The sequence below is a fragment of the Pinus tabuliformis genome, chromosome 5_1 (assembly GCF_031772625.1).
Source record: "Pinus tabuliformis cultivar Carrire ecotype Pingquan chromosome 5_1, CPIR1, whole genome shotgun sequence".
In the NCBI taxonomy this organism is placed as follows: domain Eukaryota; kingdom Viridiplantae; phylum Streptophyta; class Pinopsida; order Pinales; family Pinaceae; genus Pinus; species Pinus tabuliformis.
In genome coordinates this window covers 889,665,041-889,684,296 of record NC_142305.1, presented here as the reverse complement: position 1 = coordinate 889,684,296, position 19,256 = coordinate 889,665,041, and the positions used below count along the sequence as shown (strand labels likewise).

General features: G+C 41.4%; 1 protein-coding gene across 6 annotated transcripts in view; it reads left to right on the top strand.

Annotated features, from left to right (window-relative positions):
• The window catches only part of LOC149167665 (S-adenosyl-L-methionine-dependent methyltransferases superfamily protein), a 298,474-nt gene that overhangs the window by 49,465 nt on the left and 229,753 nt on the right, over nt 1–19,256 (top strand). For all 6 annotated transcript variants that reach the window (XR_016260952.1, XR_016260954.1, XR_016260953.1 and 3 more), the window contains exons 4-5: nt 16,208–16,279; nt 16,375–16,484. Coding sequence is in view for 3 of the 6 variants with exons in the window: in XM_089433072.1 (XP_089289198.1) it covers nt 16,208–16,279; nt 16,375–16,484 (182 nt within the window). In the remaining 3 variants the exon portion in view is untranslated. The remainder of the gene's footprint in view (nt 1–16,207; nt 16,280–16,374; nt 16,485–19,256) is intronic.

Here is a 19,256-nt window from a genome sequence, read left to right as displayed (position 1 = left end):
ACATCATAGAACTAGTAGATGACAATAGTAGCTGTGTGATGGATTTGATGGTTGGGCATACACACATTTTCAGATATCCATCAAAACTAGTGACATGATGGTTTGATAGGAGCACAAATAGATTTCATGAGTTATCTTGGCATATTGATCGAATGTGGGATCAGAGGGTGATTAGCCTATTCTAGGAGGAGTTGGTAAGGAGGTGGCATCGACAGGCCACCAGACAGGGCATCATATGGAGACAATGCTCTCCCATTGATGTATTGGGCACCAGATCTACTGAGGTTCAACACAGTAGCGTTATGCCCAATTGCATGTGAGGAGTTGGGCCACTCAAGTGTACCTGGGCAGATGAGGAGGCGTAGATCACATCGTGGTGGGTGTAATAGTAGAGTGGTGGATGCATGGGCACATATGGGATGCCCTATGGTACATGGTGGAACGCCATTAAGAATTGGTATCCATGGTGCTTAGAGTTTTGCCACGGAGTTCAGTGCTATGCAGAGGAGTGCAGGGGTATGTATTTGTGTGCAGTAGAGCATGATGATGCACAACAGATTGTTGGAGTGTTGCCACTAGAGAGATCTCCTGACAGGGGCATCAAGCACACCATTGGGTTTGGCACACCCAAATTTGGAGAGTGAGCTGATCACAGGGTCGACCGTGAGCTTCCATTTATCACTCTCCAGAATTGCACACTAACATAGGGGACTTGGATATCGTCTCTTGATGCTCTCATCACAAGCAACAGGACCGGAGAGGTTCATTTGAGACAATTGGATGGGACACAGTACATCGAGAGAGAGGCTTTCCAGCTGTGGTATATGGTCAGAGCGCGAGTTGGCAGATGCAGGCTTGGGGGTAGTCTAATCTTCTGCAGAGGTAGCACTTGCACCACCCTTGAGCCCACACTCAGGGAGATGCATGACCCCCTTTTGGTGAGACATTCCGAGGTGTCTTAGGAGCATCTACAACGGTTGGTGGACCTTACTTGCAGGCGGATGTTTAGACTCTAGGCAGTATTGGGGAGTGCTTTCAGGAGGCAGGATGACAGATCCCACTGCGTGGTATGAACAGTGCAGGGCAGTTTTGCACGCACCAAATTGGTTCGTGATGTATGGAGTCCATATATTGATTGCATGCAGGGTCCTAAGACGTGGCACAGGTTGGTGCCAACAACTGTCAGGACTATGCCGCAGTTGTTCTGGCTGTGGGATACAGGGATTTGGTTGGTTGATTGGACATTATGTTTCATGATGAGAAGGATTAGGATAGGGCATGACCCAACTCACACTTGGTTTGACATGCGGGGAAGCGTTGAGGCCTTTGTCGCATGGCAAGTTTGGTATTCCATGTTGCTACTACGGATTAGGGTGAGTGTTGGATGGGAAGGCCATGACATCGTGGACATGCTTGGGCTAGAATCCTGTTTTAAAAAACGGCTGAGTCGACTTCGACTCGGCCGAGTCAAATCGAGTTATAGGCTGACTGGGTCGACTCGGTGGGTGACTCGGGCCGGCCGACTGGGTTGTTACCGAGCCGGCCGAGTTGGATACCGACTCGATAAGAGCGGCTAGTCAGTGGTTTTTAGCGGCTTTTAAAAAAAAATGGTTTTTTGGGACCCCAAAGCCCATTCTAATGTGCTTTTTGGTTCTTTGGGGTCCATTTCCCTCTCCTAAACCCTATAAAACCCACCCAACCCCTCTCATTTACTCACACCCATCTCATTGCATTTGAGTGAGAATTTGTGAGGAGTTGTGGAGTTTGTTTTTGAAGCAGCAGTGAGGAGTCTTGGACAAGCATTGTAGCAGGAGTGAGGAGCTTCTTGGGCAGCCATTGGAGCAACATTGAGGAGTTGGTTTGTTGGAGCAACTTTGAGGAGGCAGTTTGTGCTTAGAGGTATTTTTTTTCACTTCTAAGAATATGTTTTTGATTATTTATTTTTTTGTGCAAATCTGGAAATTGAAAAGAGTGTTTTTTGTGAAAGAAATGAACATTGAAGCAATGCTATTTTTTTATTTCATTTTCAAAAATTTTCCTTTGATTTCCAAGTGAAAAAATGGCAATTAGAGTGAAAGATGTTGCTTGGGCATATGTTGAAATGGTTGATAGTCAAATGCATTGCAAATTTTGCCATAGAAAAATTAAGGATGGTCCTGGGGGCATTAATAGGCTGAAACAACACTTGGCAGGGATTAGAGGCCAAATTACTCCATGTGAATCACCAAAAATTGGGGAGATTAGGAAGGATTTGTTAAATAACTTTGAGAAGTTTAAAGAAGAAAAGGCTAGGCAAAAAGAAATAGAGGCTGAAATTGGGAGGAAGAGGAGTATACAAAAAATGATGGCTAGCAACCCCCATTTTGATTTTGAGGGTTCTTCTTCTATCCCTTGTACTGATGCATCCAACCCCTTTCGATATGTTCCTCCCTCTTTGGAGTCTATTCAAGAAAAGGGTAAGGGTAAAATGAAAAAGAAGGGTGATATGAATATCAAAATTTATTTCACTGTCACACCCTCCTCTCCATCAGATGCACATGGTCTTGAAGCTAGTAGAACTTTGCAGCCCACTTTAGATGACCATTGGAAGAAAGAATTGAGGGAGACTGCTTGTGATTACATATGTAGATGGTGGTATGATGTTGATATCCCCTTCAATGCTTCCCGTTCACCATATTATGAGCCTATGTTTGATGCCATACATGCTGCTGGAAAAGTCTTCAAAGGCCCTACTATGCATGAGACAAGGGGGTATCGTTTGCAGAAAGAAATTGCCTCCATGAGTATTTGAAAGATTTCAAGGACTCATGGGCAAGAACAGGATGTACCATCATGTCAGATGGATGGACTGATCAAAGGAACCGTACCATCATGTCAGATGGATGGACTGATCAAAGGAACCGTACCATCATAAACTTTCTTATCTTCTGCCCACAGGGAACCATGTTTCTAAAATCAGTTGATGCATCTGATAGGGTGAAAGATGGACAATTGTTGTTTCAGCTATTGGATGAGGTTGTTGAGGAGGTGGGGGTGGCTAATGTTGTTCAAGTCATCACAGATAATGCCTCTAACTATGTTCTTGCTGGTAAATTGTTAGAGGAAAAACACAAAACCATATTTTGGACCCCATGTGCTGCACATTGCATAGACCTCATGCTTGAGGATATTGGCAAATTAGATTGGGTCAAAAACACTGTAGATCATGCCAAAAGCATAACAAAATTTATCTACAATCATTCATGGATTTTGAGCCTTATGAGGAGACACACAGGGGGCAGGGATATTATTAGGCTTGCCATCACTAGATTTGCTACTCATTTTTTGACATTGCAATCTATGCTTTCACAACATAGAAACTTGCAAAAGATATTTTCCAGTGATGAATGGAATCAAAGCCAGTGGTCTCTCAAACAGGAAGGCAAAGAATTGAAAAAGAAAGTTAATGAAGAAATATTTTGGAGAAAGGCAGCAGAGATTGTGAAGGTTGCTGAGCCACTGGTTAAGGTGTTGCGGTTGGTGGATGGGGAAAGATTGGCTATGGGCTTCATTTATGAGGCTATGGATCAAGCAAAGGAGCAAATAAAGAGGGCATACAAGGATAAAGTGGCTAAGCATGGGCCCATTTGGGCAATCATTGATGAAAGATGGAATTTTTATTCCATCGCCCTATAGATGCAGCTGGGTGCTTTTTGAACCCACTGTATCATTATAAAGCTCTAGCGGCAGGAGCTTTGAGTGGGGAGGTTAGAGATGGATTGATTGACTGCATTGATTGCATGGTCCCATTGGAGTGTGATCAGCTGGAGATACACCGACAGGTCACAACCTTCAGCAAAGCCACAGGTACCTTTGGGAAGAACCTAGCAAAGATTGCAAGGGACGCAGATGAGCCAAGTAAACAAAAATTTCAATTTTCAATTTCTTAATACTTATTTTGTTAAATCATTTATAATTTGAAAGTTGGATATAATTTGTAATTTTGTTGAGCTAACTCATTACACTCCTATGTTTTTTGTAGCACAATGGTGGGAGGCTTTTGGTAGCCATTGTCCTCAATTGCAGAGGTTTGCAATTTGTATTTTGAGTCACACCCAGTTAAATGATCTAGCCTATGTCCAATACAACCTCCGGCTCAGACGCAACCAATTACTGAACAAAAGACCTGATTCAGATCCCATTGTGTTGGAAGATATTGATCCAAGATCAAATTGGGTAGTGGAGAGTCATCCAACAGAGTTTGATTCTAATGAGGAACTTGATTTGGATTTACAGACGGTGGCATCACTTGAACATAATGTTCAGTTGAATGCAGATCCACTTGTACTAGCCTCAGGGCTAGCCCCAAGTCCTCCAGTTGCAGGTGCTTCCTCTGCTTAGCCACGACGGAAGCGCATATCTCGTCTATCTCAGCAGCCACCAACTACACAGCATGCTAGTGCTACCACTTCTACAATTGCAGTTGGAGATGACGATGAGGAGGAGCCATGGGCTTCCCTGTCTGACTCTGATTCATAGGTTGAGCCAGATGATGTTGGCTCCTCTAGCAGTAGCCAGTAGTACTGGTCACAATTTACTTTTGTGGTAGAGGCCATTTCTAGCCTCCTTGGTTATGTGTTTTTGTTTTGATCTCTATATCATCATCATGTATGTATTGGACAGTGCACTAGGTGCCATTTTGATATAATGGATATATTCATGAGCCTACTTTGATCATATGTTGTCTTCTATCTATATTCTAAAGCTTTGTGTTTGGAAACATGAATGAAAATCTTTAAATTATGTTTTTTTATAAAAAAATAAATATTTAATGTATTTTTTACAACAACCGAGTCATTGAAATCGAACTGGCCGAGTCGATACCAAGTCGGAGTCGGAGTCGACCCTCGGACGAGTCAGAGTTGGAGTCAAAGTTTTAAAACATTGGGCTAGATGTGTTGGGACTCTATAGATATTTTTCCATCAGGTCCCAGGAAAGGAGTATACTGTTTGCACATGATGGGTAGACCGTCATGGTTAGAGTTGCGCAACTACAACATGGTGGCACATTTTTTTTGACTAGCATGGGATCCGGGCATCATATGACTTGGCATACAACTACCCTTGGAGGTGAGCTGATTTCTACAGGGGAAGATCATTTAGATCTCCCATTGGGATTTTGTGACTCGCTGATGGCACGGGGGATTTGATCAACATGGTGGGTTGGTCAACAAGAAGATATCAGGGGAAGCCCATGCAAGAGAGACTTCATCCCCATGGGGTTTGGGTTGTATCTTTAGGAGTTTACCCTTGGAGTACAGGAGGTGGGCTACTTGGTAGGGCAGTTTCATGGGGAGTTGGACAGAGTCCTACATTATCATGATGCTCTACTTATTGATAGTATGCAAAGGGCTTTTGGTACCTATTCCTGGCTGGACAGTGAGCAGAGCAAGGGGTGCTTCACAGTGATCAGGATGGCTTGGGATCTGGGTATCGAGGGATTCCTTCATGACCAAACAATGCAGAGATCGAGGATGACTCAGTGGCACATTTGGGACCTTGGTATTACTGGTGGTGATAGTGGTGATCAACAGTCAGAGGGGGCACTTGTTCAGGCATTGCTTGAGGACAAGCAATTTTTGGCGGGGAGGACTGTAATATCCCCAATTTTGATTTTCCGCATTAGAGACGATTTTTGGAAGAGGAGGCAATTCCGACATTGGGACTTAGGAGGAAAAAGGGAAATTGCAACTCTAGTGGAACATGGGGTCCACAAGAGAAATTGCAACTCTAGTGGAACATGGGGCCCACAAGAGAAATTTTGCCCAAGAACGAAACTCGCACTCTTGGAGGAGAGAGAAAGAAGAGGGAGTGCGAATTAGGAGAGAGAAAGAGTGGGGGCCACCAAGGGAGACAAGGAAGCCAATAATTATAAATAATGAGAAGAGGCCTTCATTTGCATCATTTGACAATTTAACTTTGAACACAAGCTTTCTTGAGCTATTTAGTCAAGTCAACCGGTGTTGTTTAGCACGAGGGATTCCCAAGCGGGAATTCCACCTCTACCATCGATAAAATCCGAGTGTCACCCTAGGAGAGTAGAGAGAAGCATATCTCAAGACTTCTAAAGGAGCTACATTGTGGATCATTTCCAGTTGGTGCATATTTTCCTTGGGCGCTGAAGTTGTTCGAAACACTCCAATTGAGATCAACTTTAGATTGCTAGAGTTCCGGAGGATTTGTAAGAGGTTTTCCCACACATTGCTGGAGATTTTGTAGCGAATTTTTTGCGCTGTGAGGCAGGAATTTTGAGGAGCCATTTCTCTCACTCTGAACATTGCGCAGGGGTTTCTGGCTTAGCCTATGCAAGGGAAGAAGGGAGAAAAATTTGTGGAGAGATAAGGGTTGGAGATAGGAGGTATTTCTCAGTGGAGAATTAGCTGGAGCTGGGAGAAATTTCTCGTGGTAGATTTGGGGCATAATTCAGTAATATCAAAATTGCATTTTCTGGCCAGATTTGGCAATTTGCACTTGTTGGGGGTCACCGGGGATCAGTGGATTCAACCCAAACCCTTTCTGGGTTTTTGTGGGTTTGGTGAGAGGAGGCTAGGATTAATTTTACAAAATTTTCTGAGCACTTTTGAGGGTAGAATTCCTAGTTCCATCCAACAGCTAGCAATAAAATTTGTTGGAGGAGGGTGTAGTTCACTCCGGGACCATTTCCACCACTTGGGTCTGTTAGATATTTCTAGGTTTGGTTGGGCTTATTGAGGAGAGGTGCCAGCTAAAATATTAGGAGCTTTTGAGCATATTTGAGGCAGATTTCCCATTTTCCTCCCAGTAGCAGAAGTAAAAGTTTTTGGGGCAATGCGGATCTTTGGTGGGCAAAACTTCCAGGACTTGGGCATTCAATTTGCAACTTGGGTTTTGCGTTGCTTGTTGTAGCAAGCCCAGGTTCCTCTTTCTCTATCTGTATTGTACGCGTTCAGCTCCAATTACTAAGATGACTCAGATTTTTGGTGCTATTTCCTGTGTTATGTGATAATTGTGCATGCGTGTAAAATTTAGTTGATGTTCTTAGTTTTTGTTGTTGTTATCCACTTAAATTTTCCATTAGGAATATTACATGGCACTTGTGAGATGTGCAATTAGAAGAAACTAGTTTTTTATATACTTCCAGAATGTCCTTGTTTTTGCTCAAATTGTACATGTGAATGCGACAACACTCAAGGGAAGGGCTGTCACTCTGATCCCAACCCTCTCTGTTGAAGCTGTCTCCCTATAGAAGGCTAAGGGGGGTAGTCCCTATGGATGAGACGATGAATTCATGAGACACAATTGAATGACCTAGCAACTTGGTTAAAGTCTAAAGATGAATGCCAAGTTTAATTATTTAGCACAATTTGATTAGATTTATTGAGATTATGAATTAGAGACTAGTGCTTTAGGAGTCAAATTACTTGCTCAATATAGATCAGAATCCAAGTTACCGGATGAACAATTGCTGCTATGATGAAACCTATCCTATATGAGATGCGATACCTAAAACTAAATGAGATGCAAACTCTTGGTTAATTTTAGTTAGGATGCCTATTCTACGTGAATCCTTCCTCTCAATTGTTTTGAAGTTAGTCTTGAATGTAGGTTGTAGAGAGAAGTCCACAGGAAGGAGGCTAGGGCGTCATTAAAGATACCTCGTATGGAGTTCTAACCACTCGAGTGCCTCTATTCCTACAAGGGATTGCACACAAGAGAACTGCAAGGTCACTGTGTTAACCACAAATGAGGGTCTAAACTTTGCAGGCTGCGTGAAAAAGGTGTTCATATCTTTTGACACCCAAGCTTATGCTTGGAGGTATATTTTATTGATGTGCTTCTAATCCTAGAATGATAAGCAAGATTTGAGTGATAGCTTTAAGTGAGATTATTGAATGACTTTTAAGTACTTCAAGTTAATTTACTTAAGATTTAATGATGTTCAACACGAGCATGAAAGAAGTACTTGAAGAGCAATTACAGGGACAAATCTCACTAAAGCAAATATGCCAATGAACCACTTGATTTGCTAATTAAAGTGTTTGAAAACCAATTTATCAATGAAACAAGCAATTTTCAATGGATTATTCAATTGCAAGATTTATTCAATGACTTAACAGTCCCAATGAGACAAGTGCTCCAAAACAATGATAATGAAAAGCAAGGAGCACTAATTTGCAAATCAGAAACCAAATGAGACAATGAGGAATGCTTAAAAGATATATAAAATCTTAATGTTCTTTAGATGATAACAACAAGGAGCAAGAACAATATTATATCACTTTAGCAATTAGACACTGTGTTCTTCAACAAGCAAGATGCTCTAAAAGTAACAAGAGAAAGGACAAGATGCAATATCAATGGAACTTTAGAGCATTGGCAACCATTGAAGCTTTTGCCAACAAGATATGCAATTAGATTCACTTCTTTAAAGCACAATTTCTTTAGATATCAAAGAGCATTTATTATGCAATCTTGAGATACAAATGGAGACAAAAGCAAAATTATGCCAATGATGTAATGCAAAATGCAAAGAGTGACCAGCAAGACAACAATTATATTTCCACAATGATTAGTCTAACCACTTAGAGGAAAACCACTTAAATCACTTTTCCAATGAGAAAAATGATCCTTAAAAGCCTCAAAATGAGTTTCTTGTGAATTTAGGTGTTCCTTTTATCACTGTTATGATTTATATCAGACATTGAAAGTCATATGACAGTTCTCTAAATTTGCTTAGAACACCACAAATGCAATGCCACAAACATTTCTTATCACTTGAGATTTAATATGTGATGATTATAGACTTATGTTAATGTGTTTTAGAGCTTATTTAGGATGTGTATTCAGAGATTTTACCACTGTTATGAGATGATTTCAGATCTGAACATAAAACAGTGAGGAGGATAATGGGGTTAGAGAGCAAACCCTTGGCCCTAAGGCCTTGTGAGATGGCTAGTTGACTTCCAAAATGCACTTGGACTCTTCCAAACACCCGCAACACATATTAGCCTTGACAAAAAATGGATCAGCCCTTTTGTGACTGAAGTTAGGGCTTCCAGGGTTAATTGAGGGACTAATGAGGCCTCAAGCCCTTGAATCCTCAATGATAAGTCTGCAAAACCAATTGTTAGCTCAAAGATTCAATGGATCAATGGAAAAATAATCTAGAAACCAACTTGAAACCCTTGCCAAACTTACCATGAGGCTGCAAAACAAAGATTAGTGTCAAAAATCAAGTGCCAAACTCAGAAATATTCCCAAAAATGACTGCAATGAGGGGATGAAGGCCTAACAAGGTCAGCAGCTATGGTGAGAAGGCCACCTAGGCCTGCGGGCTAGGACTACAAGCGCACAAGGGCCGTGGCTAAGCAAAAGAAGCCCTTAGGGGCTACGACCAAGGAGAAAAGGCCTCACAAGGCCTGCAGCTAGCCAAAATAGGCCATGACACCCCCGAACACAAGATTTAACTCTAAAAAGTAATGAAACCCTCCTCCAAGGGCTGCGACCTTCCCTTCTCAGCTGGATGTTGATCAAATAGAGCTTGAATAGGCTAGGTCTTACCCTCTAGGGCATAGATCAACCTTTTTATCTTGAATGAATAGCCCATAAATTTATTTCTGCTTCAAACCCTTGAGTTATCACCTGCACAAATGAAATAGAGAAAACCCAAGAACCCAAAATATATAAAATTTGAAATAAAACCCTAAAACCCCAATACTATACAAAAAATTAAAATTTAGTATTTTAAGATACAAGGGTTAATGGAAAAATAATTTGCAAATATTTACACTATTTATTGTAAAAAATTGGTTACCCGATTCCTACTGCAAAGACTGATGTTAATTCTTCTAATTCTTAATTCGATTAAACAATTTACTCGCTGTGTGCTACGACAAATATCGAATTAAATACATTGCAACGTACACAAATAAAAATTGTTGAAACTAAATACAACACAAGATAGAAATAATCATCACACACATCTACACAGTTATTTTTGGACAAATGTCCCCGGAAAGACGCAGTGTGGGAAAATCGATGCAGCAATTGAGGGTTTGTATTATTAAGCAGTAGTAAATCTGAGTACAATACGTTTGATGCCCAACTGGCTATCTGTTACATAGAGAAACTCGACAAAAATAATAGTGAGATGATCTCACCCTGTCACTGGAAGAATCGACATTGATGTGAATTGGAGATGAGCCTCTGCGCTGCCTCTGCGTCACTCCCACGCAGTCACTGCGTCATTGCAGCTGGGACTACACTGCACCTCCTTCTGATCCTTTGGTGACTGGAAACTTCAGCTCTCAAGCCTCTCGGTCTCACACCTGACTTTTGGCTCTGGAACTCGACTTCCTCAGCAGAATTTCTATCTCCCTCTAAAGCTCTACGCTGCCAGAACGTAGCTCTGTGTGGCCCTGCGTCAGCCTCTCTGGACGTCTCTCTACCTTCTCTGCCTTGTACTCTCTGATCCACGAAAACTTCCCTCCAGATACTATCCCTGCCCCTCATTGCAAGAAATCACTTCAAATCTCTCTCTAGCAATTGCTGCGCTGCTCTCTTCAAAAATTCGATCTATGATCTCTTACTCAATGTTTTTTCCAAACGCCCATCAAGCCTCTTCTTATAATCCTCCAGTTAAGAACAAATGACCGAGATTAGATTCTAATCAATGGCTTAGATCATTTTGGCTTGATCCTCATCTTTTTCTAGAAGTTTCACCCACAGTTTGATTAATACCCTTTAATTATTTTAATTTCCTAAGTTTAGACTTAGGCACCCATTAAAAATAATTAATTATTTTAATAAAACTATCTCTAGGTGGAATTTCCCAAAACCATTTTTTGGGTATTATGGAATACATGTGTCCAAGCCTCCCTGCAAATTTTGAGGCTTAGAGGACATCCGATGCTACCGGAAATCAACACTCCCTCTTAGCGAGGAATGTGCTCTAGTAATGCAACCTGCTGAAGCATCACTCTGACTCTGAAACATCTCCCTCTGCGCTGCTGATGTCTGACATCGCTGCCCACCAACTACTATGCAAATGCTGCATCTGTACTGCTATTAACCCTGCCATTGTCAACACTGCATCTGTACTGCAACCCTCATAAATTCTGCATCTGTGTTGCTGCTGGCACTGCCAACACTGCATCTGCCTACCAGGGGTTGGGACTATCATGGGTTCCTTAATGATGGAGGGGGCTCATCTAAGGCCCATAGGAACCAAGGTGATGGCCATAGATAAGGGGTAGAGCTCATGTTTAGCTTTTCCATTTTTTGGTACATTTCCTGTTGAGAGTGGCCAAATTATGTTTTTTCTTTTCTTTTTACTTGCATCAACCTTCGGGGCATCGTTTTAGGCCCGACCCAAGGTGTGGACAAGGGGAGGGGGAGGCTAACCCTATGTGGACCCAGTGGACATATGTGGACCTGGATGGGAAAAGGGATGAATGGGGGCTAAAATGAGCGGAGGGGAGTGATGTATATGGTGTCGGGAAGCAAGACCATGCAACCAACATCGGGATTTCCTAGGTAGTGTGTCATGTCACTTTTCAAACACATTAGTAACAGGGTGCTACCACACAATTTTGCACATTTTAGTTTAAGGAAGAGGGCCCCACACTTTCGACTTAGGGACTTAGGGGCCAAATCAAATTTATTTAGCCGCTACTGGAATGTGGTGGCCACCCACATAGGAGTTCGAATTAGCCATTCGATATGTTTGGAGGGAAAATCGAATGGGTGGATGGAGGGGCCCACATGAGGCTAAGGGGGCCCAAAGAGTTATAAAGAGAGATCAGCTCTCATTTTGTTTTCATCTTGAACATTTGCAAACAAACACTCTTTTGTACGCTGTGCTGCTTAGCGAGTCTACCGACTGTTTAGCCACAAATCTCTCACGTGGGAGATTCAACCTCTTCTTCAGGGGACCATTCGTGTGCGCCCTAGGGAGGCCGTTCCATAGGGATTTCAGGGAGTTCAACGCAATCACACATTTCAACCAACAACGCAGAGAGGGAACTGCGTATTTCCTGGGCAGCCAGAAACACACAGGAGGAGTTGGAAGCCAGCAATGAGATTCATTGCTTGCTGGGAGTTTCGAGAACTGAGTAGGTTGCTTGTTGATAAGAATTTCTAGGCAGAGGGATTGCACAGAGGCCTGTAGCAGCAATTCGTGGGGACTTGGGAGAGCAGCCAATCGTGGCCAAGAGCCATCCGGGGAGCAAGGAGTTGGATAGCATAGGTAAACCCATCATTTCATAGGTGTTTGTAGAGGGATTTGCAGGCTGTTTCCTGCAAGTCGAATTTGGCAGTCGAAACTGGGGAGAGGCTCCAAGGAGGCCGAAAATCCAAAATCAAAACTAGCAAAATTCCCTCTGGGTTTTTCTGGGTTTTGTCCAAGGAGTCCGGGGATGAAAGGATATAATTTTTTGGGTAGTTTTTGAGCACCTTCCAATAGGTCGAATTTCAACATGGCAGCAGTTTACTGGGGCGGCGTAGTGAAGAGTGGTGCAGCAGTTGGGCAGCATTCAACTCAGCTATTTTCCCACCTGGGGTTGGTCTTGCTTGTTCATTGGGACAAGCCCAGGTGCACCATTCCATTTCATATTGTATCTAGCCCTCTGATTTTTAATAATATGGCTCAGCAGTGCTTGATTGGTAGCGTTTTCATCGATGTCTAATGTGTGTTTTATTTTTATATGATACTGCACTACTTATTTGCTTAATATCATGCACATTCCTAGTTAGGAACATTACATAGTGCCAACCCTAAAGTTAATGGCCAGTAAAGGAGATCCCACAGAACTAGGATACAAGGCTAACCACCAAATTGGGTAGAGGAGACCAGAGCACAGACCTAGCCCACTCTTTCCGCTGAATCCCCCCACCCACCAGTCCATGCCCAAAGGTGTCCATGATAAGTAAGGAAAATTACTTAACTATACCAATGAAAAGTCATACCTTCGGGGTCGGGAGGCCCACCTTCAAACATATGATCATAACAGATGGCAGGCTCAAGTGGCGGAGATAGCGGCACATCGAGCTATTTGGTGGCTGCAAGGGGCTGGTGGCTGCCGATTGAGGACCATCTAGGAGAAAATTTTTCTCCTATGCATACTACCCACAGTAGTGGGTAACAGGCAACAACACAGATTCTTTAGTAGACAGTGCCGAGGCTAGTAGCAGTCAGGACTTGGGTGTCAGATGTATTACTAAACACAGTTGATTTAGTATTTTAGATGCTTCTCAGTTGCAGTTGCAGTGGCATCAGATGATAGGGAATTGCAATGCAAATGTAGAGTTGGTAGCAGTACAACAATGTCTGCAGCAACACAAGTGCAACATCAGAGTTGCACAGTAGTTGGTGGGCAGTGGCCAAACATCAACAGTGTGACAAGGGTGCTACAAAAACAGGGTGTTGTGGCAGTATGTGCAGCACTAGAGAGAACACCTTCCTCGCTAAGAGGGAGTGTTATTTTTTGTAGCATCAGAGGTGTTCTAGTCTCGAAACTTTGTGGAGAGGCTAAAACACATGAGCTCACCATAACCCATAAATCATTTCTGGAAATCCCACCTAGAAGTGTCTCAATTAGATTGTTAGCCTATTTTTTAATTATTTCCTAAGTCTAAACTTAGGAAAAGGTGTTAATTAATCAGAATTAATTGAGATAAGGTGTGAATCATTTAGAAACTCACATGGATCGACTCTGATATGATCTTGACCCTTGATTAAGTTTTAATCTTAGTTGTTGGAAGTCCAACAGAGGATTATAAGAAGTCGATTGGTAGATGGAGAACACACTTGTGAGAACCATAGAGAGTTAGATTTCCTTGGAGAGTTCAATTTTCCAGAGGCAGTAGCCGAAAGAGTTCGAGCTTCAGAAGGAAGCAGAGACAGAGAGGGGCAGGGACAATGAGTCTAGAGGAATGTTTTTCCAGATCCGGAGAGTGCAGTGCAAAGAGGCAGAAATAGCCACAATGAGGCTGACTTAGGGGATGCGCAGAAGCCTCTAGAGGTAGTTCGATTTTGCTGAAGAGAAGTCGAGTTTCAGTTCTAGAGGTTGGGAAAGTGTTCTAGAGGGCCGGAGAGACAATTTCTCAGTCAATGGTAGATAAGATGGCTTGAGTAGCAGCTGATTTAGGTGAGCATGGGAAGGACTGCGCTAGGGTGACACAGGCCTGAGCAGAGGCAGTTTGGACGACTCATTTGGAGCTACAGTGAGAGCCCGTATTTGCTTGTGGGGTGAGGAAAATTCCTCACTAGATTTTTGCTAGTATTTTTCTCTGTAGCATTGCCAGATTTCGGCATCCAGTTGTATTCAGATTTTCTCTCACTGTTGCATAATAATATAAAACCCTTAGCTGCTGCACTGGTTTTCCCAACTTGGGTTTTTCCAGGGACATTTGTCCAAAAATAACTTTGTTAGTTTTATGTGTGTGTGCTAGCAGTTCTCAGTTTCTATTTTCTTCTGCAGTTTATTTGTGAAGGTTGCAGTGTGAATTATTTGATGTTTTCCATAGCAGATAAATTGTTAAATTAAATTAATAATTAGAAAAATAATTTCCAGTTGCTGCAATACTTGAAATTTCCACAGAGGCAACTCTTGTGCATGCATGTTGCTGAGCTTTTGAGGGACAAATCTTTCATACATTTGCGGAGGTTTGGGTGGTTTGTAGGTCAGATTCAGTGGAGGTTTTGCAAGAGGAATTTATGCCTTTTTAGGGCCTGTGCAGGCCTCTCTGGTAGCGCAGAAGTGGGAGGAGTGAGGATTGATTGTGGGGTTTGCCGAAGCTTCAAGGGAGGAGACTTGAAGGGAATTTGCAGGAGAATTGGTGGGAGTTTTCTGGAGGAATTGTGGTGCATCTTCAGCTATTTTTCCATCAGTGCATGTGGCTAGGCAACCTGGGTAATTCACACTAATTTGCGGGTATTTACAGAATAGGGTTGTTGGAGGATTCCTTGCTGGGTTTTTGTGGGTTTTGGGTGAGGAGCTTTATGGTTAGATTGGCTGAATTTTCTGGCCAGTTTTGAGTGCTAAATGAGCAGTTCTTCTTCAGCAGTTGCAACACTTTTTCTTGGTGAGCGCAGTTTGTGGAGCAGATCTATTTCTAGCACTTGGGCATCTTATTTTCACCTGGGTTCTTGCCTTGCTTGCTGTAGCAAGCCCAGGTTCATCCACTCCATTTATATTTGTACTCCCACTTGTTAAATCAATAAAATGGCTGAGCTTGGCGCAGTTTATGGTGTTAATGGCTGTTGTTTATGCATGTTCTCGATTTGTGTGTTGCATGTGTGTATTTGCTTTGTTTATCACTGTTATTTCATATTAGGAATATTACAATGGTGTACTTAGGGTTGTATAGCTTGAGTTGACCCCCTCTCAGTATGTTTACATTGCTTAGTTTGTTCACACTGTTTTAGCTCTAGTGTTAAGTCACCTTTTGAGTCCCTATGGTTGTTTTCTATGTGAGATTTTTCTATTCTGCTGGACATAATTTTGAGTCCCATGACCTACTTTGGTCATTCATGGACATTAATATAAGTTCTTTCTTTCTTCTCTCTTCTGTCAGTTCAGTCATGATTCCAAAGAAAGCTCTGTTAGTAAAGAAATAAAAGCTTCTAACAATTGGCAAGAAATTACTTCGGAAATCCTATCTGAATGTTTATTGTGCATAGTTTTGAGCCAAGGATAAAGACAAGCCATATTCCAGCTCCACAATGGTCCACAATGAGATGGCAATTTATCAAAATGTAGGAAATCCTCCAGGCATGTTGCAATTCAGGGAGAAACATCTTCTGGCTACCAAAAAAGATTTAACACAACTCTTTTATGATTGAGTTAATATTTGCTCTATTTATTTATTTATTCTAAATTTGCATGTAATGCTCTCTTTTATTGAATTTAGATGTACTGTTTTTAGTATTGGAATGCCAGTGCAGGTGTATTGTTGTGGTAGAAATTCTTTCAAATGTGTATATGCAGTAGATAATGTAATGTCTAATAGTGTGATGGTTGACAAAAGTCTCAGCTTATAAGAGATTTATTTCTGTGTTTGATTCATTTCGTCATTCTTTATGCCAATTTATCAGTATCTTCTGAGATTTGTTACTGTTGTGGATTTTATTTTTCATGCAATCTATTGTGGAACAAGTTAATTTGACTTTTTTCATGTCTTTGATCAGGAAAACCTAGAGTCATATCTTCCAGACAAATATATTCCAACTGACATTGTATGTTGCCTGAGGCACTTGCAGGTATCACTATGTATGGATTCTTCCATCTGAGATAACATTTAGCTAGTCTAAATCTTTGGTCCATCTAATCACTAAACTTTGACTATAATTTGTAGGATTGTTTTGCAAGTGAGGAGCAAGCCAGGAGCCTGCTTCAGAACGTGGCATCTTTGTTGAAACCTGGAGGCTATTTTTTTGGAATTACTGCAGATTCATCCACTATATGGTATGCGTTTGGTTATTAATGAGGACCTTTTGGTTCTGACGTTAATGTTCATATGCTTCCCATGTCCTATTCCTTTTTAAGATTTCACGAATGAGAGCTACACACTTTCTATGTTCCATATTTTGCTTAATAGATTAGGATAGATGCTCTTCTAGATGGATGCTTGTTGCTTTGTGGTTACTTGAGTTTTTTGTTGTTAGAAGAGATATTTCAATGGAATTGCACTTTTGAACTTGAGCACAAAGTTATGTGTCCTGTTTGTTTTTAACTCCACCTAACACAACACTGTGGATGCCTTAGAACTGTTCAATATGCCGGTAATAAAAAGTTCTGCTGTGGGAGAGTGTGCACCTTAACATCCTGCTCGTACTGGCAGAATAACACCATTGTTCTTTTTACACGATACGATTCCCATATATGTGAATGCATTAGGAAAGGCTTAAACTTAGTTCTGAAAACTAAACTTGTAAGTGTAGACATAGGGGAGTTGGGATGAGGGGAGAAGGGTACTAAATGGGTAGCCCAATTGATAATATTGGAAAGTTGAGGGTGGCTGTGACAGGGACTCAGATCATACCCAATAGGGGAAAATGGAAATGGATCTGCTGAATTGGATGCTGTAGATTAAAGGCTTCTGTTGGGGTGGTGGACAATGGAATAGTGATTCCATGTCATTTGACAATAAACAGGGTGGATCTTTCCTAGTGTGAAAGATGGTATTTGAGTTGAGCCAAGGTGTCTCAGATGGGAGGGATGGTATCTTGGCTGACAAAGAAATGGTGTAGACCAAGGTTGAATCCAAACTAGTCCAGGGCTGATGTCCTTTGTAAACTCCACCAAGGATGATTCCTTGAAAATGCTAAGAGAAATGTCCAATGGTGTTGGGAATGAGGCGGTGGTGGGCAAGATATTATATGGATTGGAGGTAAGGTTTGGTTCATAGCATTGAAGTTGATCAATGGTGTCCACCTACCCCTCATTAGGGAATTCCTTGGTGTGAAAAAATGAGGATGCAATTGCTTTCATGGAGTACATGTAATTAAGACCCAACAAGATATTGTCATTGAATGGGGAATCCACAACTTCAATGTCAAACAAGATAATTTTACCCTTTAGTTCGATGGGAACATTTTGGTAGTTCCCTAAATGTTGGGAAGGGCAATCATCATAGGAACAAAGTGTAATGGTAGATGGGATTAACTTTAGGGATCCTAGATTCTTCTAAATAGATGAGGACATGATGCAAGTGGATGCTTCTTCATCGACAATGTAGCGATGAACGTGAAGGTTTCAAATGGTGACAAGGATTTGGAAAGCTATTGATAGGGAAGTGAAGGTTCTACCTTATCTAGAATTTGAAGGGTCAATGGCTCCTAAGGCAGAGAACAAAGCTTTTCATTAAGAATGGGATATTCGAAGGATTTCTCTTATTGAGATAACAATGGGAGATGTAACCAAGTAATCCATTTTACTATAATTGTGGGTGGTCCTTGATTTGGGGTTGTGTATGGTTTGCTTCAAACGTGCTCTAGGCAGATAAGAATGAGGATCGACATTGGCTTAAGCTATGTGTAGGGCATTGGTCAATGATGGTTCCATATCCTCTGTTTTAGTGGATTCAAGGTTGTGCATTTCGCATCCATGAGTGTGTTTGGAAGTGAATACTGTTTGATGTGAGCATGTAGATAACCTATTTGTTAGTGTCACCCTTCGAAGGTGGGTTGGAGGAAGAGGTGGCATGGGCCTTTTTATCATTATCTAGTAAGTTTTGCAAGGGAAATGAGTTCCTCATATCTTTGAATTTCCATAGCAGAATAGTGTGTAATAGTGGGTTGGGGTTTAAGAGACCCCGTATTTTTCTCATTTGTAGAAACTCAAGTATTTTTGGTCATGTGTATGATGTCCATAAACTCGAGAAACAGACCAAGGAAAGTTAGTCTTGAGCTAAGTACTTTGTCCTTGCTTAGGTTGATTGTTGTTGCCACTAGCATGGTTTGGTTGACTAAATTAATTGTACCCTTATTCTTGAGTTTGATTTAGGTTAAAGGGAACATTGTGGCCATTGTTTTTACCCTTTTTCCTCATTCCTTTGTTCTACTGTTATTAAGGTGTTGTTAGAATCTTGGTTTTGTTAAGGGGAGAAGGTTTTATGAAATTGATATCGGCAAGGGGAGTTAGTTTTTTAAGGATTGAGGGTCCTTGATAAAATGGGGTTACTTGTGGTGGACCTTGAGGGTAGGTGCTATATTGGTTAAGAGGGGTGTAATATACCAAATTTTTTATTTGACCAATTTTCCACAATTTTATTTCAAAATTTGTACCACAAATTTGTTTATTTGAAACTCAATCAAAACATTAGATAAATTTTCAATGCAACTCGAAAGTGAACAAGAAGAAATAATGACAAACTCAACTTTATCTATTAACTGGAATAATACAAACATGATAGTACATCTACCAATCATTGAGTTGAAAGATATTTGAGGTGGCCTCCAAAATCAGCTGCAAAACTTGTGTTGGCCTCCCACAATAAACTGCAACCAATAGCCACTCTTGTGAATTTTGGATGAATTCACTAAGGGATGAGACACGTTTTCATCCGATCTCACCAAATCACCCAAGGGTTTTTGTCCTAGGGCTGACTGAAGCTAAGAACTTCTATTTTCCCAAATGAAGGAAATTTGGAACAAATCCTTCAAATCAAACTATCTAGCTCTTAACAGGAAGTTGCCATGGAAACCCAAACACCAGAAATTTGACTGAAACCATAAA